At 40.6% G+C, this 6000-nt stretch overlaps 1 protein-coding gene across 6 annotated transcripts in view; it reads left to right on the forward strand.

The window, feature by feature from the left end:
- The window catches only part of LOC108438630 (SRY-box transcription factor 13), a 52809-nt gene extending 46809 nt beyond the window's left edge, over nucleotides 1–6000 (forward strand). For all 6 annotated transcript variants that reach the window (XM_037532019.1, XM_037532015.1, XM_037532018.1 and 3 more), the window contains 2 exons: nucleotides 3326–3542; nucleotides 5187–6000. In XM_037532019.1, coding sequence (XP_037387916.1) covers nucleotides 3326–3542; nucleotides 5187–5427 — 458 coding nt within the window. In that variant the 3' untranslated portion in view covers nucleotides 5428–6000. The remainder of the gene's footprint in view (nucleotides 1–3325; nucleotides 3543–5186) is intronic.

Here is a 6000-nt window from a genome sequence, read left to right on the forward strand (position 1 = left end):
GAAAGTGAGAGTCATGGAGTTTCTGACTGTGGCGTTGATGTAGTCCAAACAGCTGGAGGAGGTTCATATAAAATTACATCATAAACTTTCTGCTCATGTAAACCATTTAGTCTGCTGCATTGTTCTGTAATGATTTACAAGTGATATGAATCATTTTGAAATCGGATGAATCTTTTTGAATCACCCTGTAGGGTGGATGAACTTGTCATGAAATGTAAACAGCTGGCTTTTTCAAATGGTATAAAAAAAAAGGCAGGAAATTGATATGACTGTGACCAGGGCTTGATTTGTGGCAGAATAAGCCCGATTTGGATCGAGCACTGGATATATAACATAAAACGTGAGAAAAATGAACTCGTGTCACATGCAACATGCACATGCAGACGGTAGTAAAAACAACACACTGTTTATTTTGTTTTCGATTTGTTCCGGGACTTCCCACCCCATCGACCTGCTGGATCCATCATTAATCAGTGTTTTGGACGTCGTCATATGCAAATAAAGTCCTGATACAGTGAGCAACAGTGTGCAGCGACATTATTCAGGAATTGTGGAACCTCCAGAAAATGCCATAGATGAGCAGAACCATTACTGACCTGCAACTCAAATCAGAAAATGCATAAGTTCTGGCAAATTTGACAATTGCTAAGGTCTTATTTTGAGGCACGGAATTAATTATTAAATCTTCTCTCACCCCCCCCCCCCCCCTTTTATTTTATTTTTCATTTTTTATTAATTAATTTATTCTCCCCTTCCTTCTTTAGTTTACCATGCTCACTGTTAACCATGAGAATGTACATTCCAAAATATCTGCATCTGCAAACCTGTATGTGCAAATAAACTGTTAATTGTAGAAAAAAAGTTTTTAAAAAATGATTTTTTTAAAAACTTGGAATTCCCCTTTAAATATTAGTATTGCTGTTGTTATTAATGTAAGCACATACTGTTAAGGATAAGTTGATACTAACATAATCTCACAATCCTGAAGCTTTCATTATCATCAAATTCACAAATGCAAGAATCTTTACTCCGTCATTGTATTTCCGCTCTAAAAGACCTGTAATAATACAATAGGAAATCATAAGAGTCAGTGTTGTGTAGTAATTAATAATAGTGATAATAAGTAATAATCTATTATATTTTCACCTCCTGTGTAATTTTTGTGCAGAAACCTTTAATAAACTATTGTGATCGTCTCAAAAAAAAACGTGGGAGGACATTAAAAACAGGAGATTCTTAAGTGGTAAATTAAGAATCTCTTCATTGAAAAGGAGGAGCTGGCGTGGTTGGCCAACTTGTGGATTTCATAGTGCTGATTTACCTGCAATAGTGGCAGGTGGGGAGAAAGAAGTTCATTTCAGAGCATAGAGGTGGGGCAGTTAGGGCACGAACTGCCACCTGGCTCCCTGGGCAACAGGAAAACAACACCCAGAGCCACCCCCCCTGCTCTCCTACTGCCTTCCTCCCCCTCTTCCTCTGACAAAACACTCACATTCCATTCCATTGTACTGAGGCTGAAATACTCACGCCAGCCCTCCAGCCCTCCAGCCCCAACCCCCTCTCTAGCACGTCTGAGTCACAGCTCCAGGCTTCTGAGCTCTATACGGTTATCTATCATCCCCTCAATCATCTTCACTCTTGGCCTGCAGCGCATTTTTCATCTGACCTGAAGCAGTGAAGCATGCGTTGAGTGCCTTTGTGGATACACTCCCTGTTACATTCTTCTACAGCATTGTGTTCTTCAGTCATTAGTCTCTACTGCAAGTTAAAGGTTATATAAGTGTTTTTAGCTTAGCTCTATACCTGTGACAAACGTTCAACACTCGCTTTTACGCTCATCCTGAGCCACATTAGCAAAATGTCCTTGACATTTTTAAACTCGTTATTTGAGAGGAGTTAGAAAGATGCATGTTGAGCCGCACTACTGTTTAAAAGTCTCTTTTTAATAATGTAAAATGAGTTTTGTTGAAGATGTCACACTGAGCATGAGTTAGAAATCACACTCTTCAGTCAAAAAGGCCATGAAGTTTCACATTTTTCAGCCTTTAACTGAAGAAAATAAAATCTCTTCAACTCCATGGAACCACCAGTGGTTCCAAAACGCACTTCGTCAACTTTCATATTTCATAAGCTCCATTCAGAAGCTGGGCGTCGTGTGAGGCTGTAGCTCTTCTCTCCAGTCTAATAGACGGTGATGTCATTTTAAACCCTTATAATAAAAGAAGCTGAACTTTGTTTTTCTACTGAAAGTCGACCCGTTTTTCCCCAAATCTGGGCTCTAAACTATAAACAGACGGCGTCTCTTCAGTGATCTGCTCTGGAAACATCACTTTTAGAGAACAACACAAAGAGCGTCGGAGATTTTTGGCTTTCAGCAGTAAATTTTAAGTATATAGTGACGTGGAGATGATAAAACACACGTTCTGTTAATTTGAGAGGAACTTTTACACAAAAATAAATACATTTTTAAAAATGTACATTTCATGCAGTTACTGAATAATTTGCCTCATGATTTGGTCACAAAAATTCAGATGGACAAACAAAAATATACCCTGGAGAATAAGAGGTTGACTGAAAATGACCCAGAGGCACAACTAAAATATATTTTTCAGTATTTAGTCTGTCCCTCTTTTGCCTTTGCTACAGGTTCTGTTCTTCTTCAGAAGATTTACTTTCATTTTGTTAAAGAAATCTGCAGGGATATTTTTACACACCTCCGCAGTTCAGTCTCAGAAGTTGGTTGCAGTTTCAGTTTCTCACAATCTGAGTTTTAAACATTATTTTTTCTTTTCAGGAAAGCTTGCTTCATACTTTGATAAGTAGGTAATAACACAGTGGATCTGTATTGAAAGAAAATATTTACATTTTGATTTTTTTTATTACACAAAAATATGTATTTTGAAATTTTAATTCAGTCTCACAAAACCCCTGCAATGCCACCATCGTTGGGAAACCGCGCCCTATAGAAAGAAATGTTACATCAAAGTGATTTAGTCCCAAATTTCAATAGATGTAGAATGTATTTGGGTATTGTTTGGTACGTACATAAAAATATTGGATTTTTTTTTTTGCACAATTCCAGTATTGATGCATCCCTCAATTAGATGTATCCAGAATGACCAGCAGAACAATAGAAGATTCCATAGTAACTGAGAACATTGGAAAAGTGGTGATAACATCTTGGGGCAGATAACCTGACAAGATATTACTGTAAATAGACAAACAGCCAGATAGATAAACACACAGTCCTGTGGATGTTTTACTGTTTTACTGTCCACCCACGCTTTCTGTGGCCTCACTCGTGCCTCTCTGCCGCCCCCTTCAGGCTCACGCTGGAAGTCCATGTCCAACCAGGAGAAGCAGCCCTACTATGAAGAACAGGCCAGGCTGAGCCGACAGCACCTGGAGCGCTACCCAGACTATAAATACAAACCGCGGCCCAAGCGCACCTGCATCGTAGAGGGCAGGCGGCTGCGCGTGGGCGAGTATAAGGCCATGATGAAGAGCAGGAGGCAGGAGCAACGCACCTCATACCCACCCAGGTGAGTTTCTCAGGTGTTTGCTGATCTCTCCAGAGCAACAGGTTAAATAAGTTGGTTAGTTTATCGCTGCATGCATGTTTTATACATATGCAGAGCAAGTTTAATTATGGATGTCCTACGAACTGAGTTTATGAGAATAACATCATGTTAATTAGGGGTGGGCAGCGTGACGGTATTCATTGTTATTGTGACCAATTCTCAGATTTTGTCACACTTGAGGATATTGTGAATATTTTAAGTGTTTAAAAATCACTGACCAACTGCATTTTGTCAGTAAAGGAGAGCATAATTCATTTCGTGTAATTGGATCTAGTACAGCTCAGTGTGTGAAACATTGAATGAGAGCTATACTCAATTTATTTGGGACCAATAAATATATATATATATATATATATATATGTATGTGTAGCTGAAGTTCTGGGCAGCTTCTGCATGAAGCTTTTTGGACTGTGGAAGGTCTGACATAGGACTGAGGAACAGGGAGGACAACCGAAACGTAATCGAGGGAGATGAAGGGTAGAGATGGGACCTTTACAGGGCGTCACTTTCTTTCTCAGCACATAATAGACTCATTGCACATGCATTAGACTTAGACTCTGGCAGGTGGTGTGGCTGTTTGTGTAAGCCAGAAGTGATCCAGATGATGACATACACTCTCAGAAGATCTCTAATCTGCTGCATCTTCAGGATTGAGCTGATCATCATGGACAATCATTTTGATGCGCTTCCATGCAAAAAACAACAAAAAAACAAAACCATAACATTTTAAAAACATCTCAAAAGATGTTTACATTAAGCTGCACTTTCTATTTATTATTAAATTGCATCTGTAAATAGAAATACTCCCTTTCACAAATGTGCAGTTCCCTCATTAGATTAAGTGACCCTTATTAGTCCCACAACAGGGAAATTTCACCTCCGCATTTAACCCATCCGTGCTGTGAAACACCACATACACACTAGTGAACACACACACTAGGGGGCAGTGAGCACACTTGCCCGGAGCGGTGGGCAGCCCTATCCACGGCGCCCCGGGGGCAGTTGGGGGTTAGGTGTCTTGCTCAAGGACACCTCAATCACGCACTGTCGGCTCAAGGGATGGAACCAGCGACTTTCTGGTCGCAAGGCTGGTTCTCTAAACTCCAGGCCACGACTGCCTCATGTGCAATACCATAGCTGATACCATAGCTGCTACGATCTTTTATATCCACTCTCTTTATTTTACTTGTTTCACTTTTAAAATTTGATTTCAATTAATATCTTAACACTTAATATTTTAAATTAGCATATTTTTTGCTTTATTCCTAGTTTAATATTTTTCTGTTTATGCACCGTTAGGATTGCTACCCAGTGCTGTTGTACACTGTGCAGTGACGATAAAGGATCTTGAATCTTTAAAACAGACTCGTAATTGGAGTTAATCGTGCACCTGCCTGTTGGCTTCTACTGTGGGTGTATTTATATTGAACAGGAATTTTGGGGGGAATTATTGTCTCTGATCATCTGCAGGCTGCAAATATGGAGGATAAAGATTAGGTTGAAAAGCTTCCTAAACGACGTAAATTTTCCACAAAATATTCCAGTTACCTAGTGACTGTTTCAAAGGCATGTGATTGAATGTAATATTCTCTCTCCTTCTTTCAGCCAATCAGAGCAGCAGCTGCACTACCCCTCAGCTGAAGGTCAGTACCCCAGCACCCCGGTCTCCATGGCGCTGCCCCTGCACCCTGCGCTCCTGGAGCACTACCTGCCCCGCCCCCTGGAGCCCCCGCAAGGCCGAGGCCGCGAAGAGCCAGAAGCCAGAGTCAAACAGCCCTACAGTGAGGGAGAGGAGAGCGACGGCGGAGAGCGGAGTGAGGGGGAGCTGGTGGTCCTCACCGATTGAGCAAGAGACAGAAAGAGAGAACTCGAAAGGGAACAGACTTTCTGTACATGCTGTGAGGAAATGTTTGGGTTTGTGGGGAAAAAAGGTGCTTTGAAGTGGTTACATTTGAGGGTCAGTTCACAGAGGAGTGAAGCTTTGCTTTACATAGACTAAGTTACTTACTTCAGCAGTGATGACTTAGATGTTCAGGGAGATCATAGTTAGTCCAGAAGCCTGACCAAAGCCTGCTCAGTCGAGGTTTGGTTTTATTGCGTTTATAATCCAGATGCTTCTGTTAAGTACGGCAAACGCTTGGGAACTTTTTGAGACGTTCGTTTAAAAGGTAATTCCGCCAATTTTTATTTTCAAAATTCATGAAAAATTTAGTAGATAAGATGTAAACAGGGTCATTCAGAGTGGTTTGGTGTGAAATGTTGCACTGTAAAGAGATTCACTGACTCTTTACATGGTGGTGAAAGGAGCCAGTGGTCTAAAAATGCCTAAAAGCAGTGAACTAGAAAAATACGTATTGCCTTATAATGTCCTGCCTGTACCTCTCCGTCATTCATGGATGTTAAAAACACATCAAACATT

This window comes from Pygocentrus nattereri, chromosome 21 (assembly GCF_015220715.1).
Source record: "Pygocentrus nattereri isolate fPygNat1 chromosome 21, fPygNat1.pri, whole genome shotgun sequence".
NCBI classification, from domain to species: domain Eukaryota; kingdom Metazoa; phylum Chordata; class Actinopteri; order Characiformes; family Serrasalmidae; genus Pygocentrus; species Pygocentrus nattereri.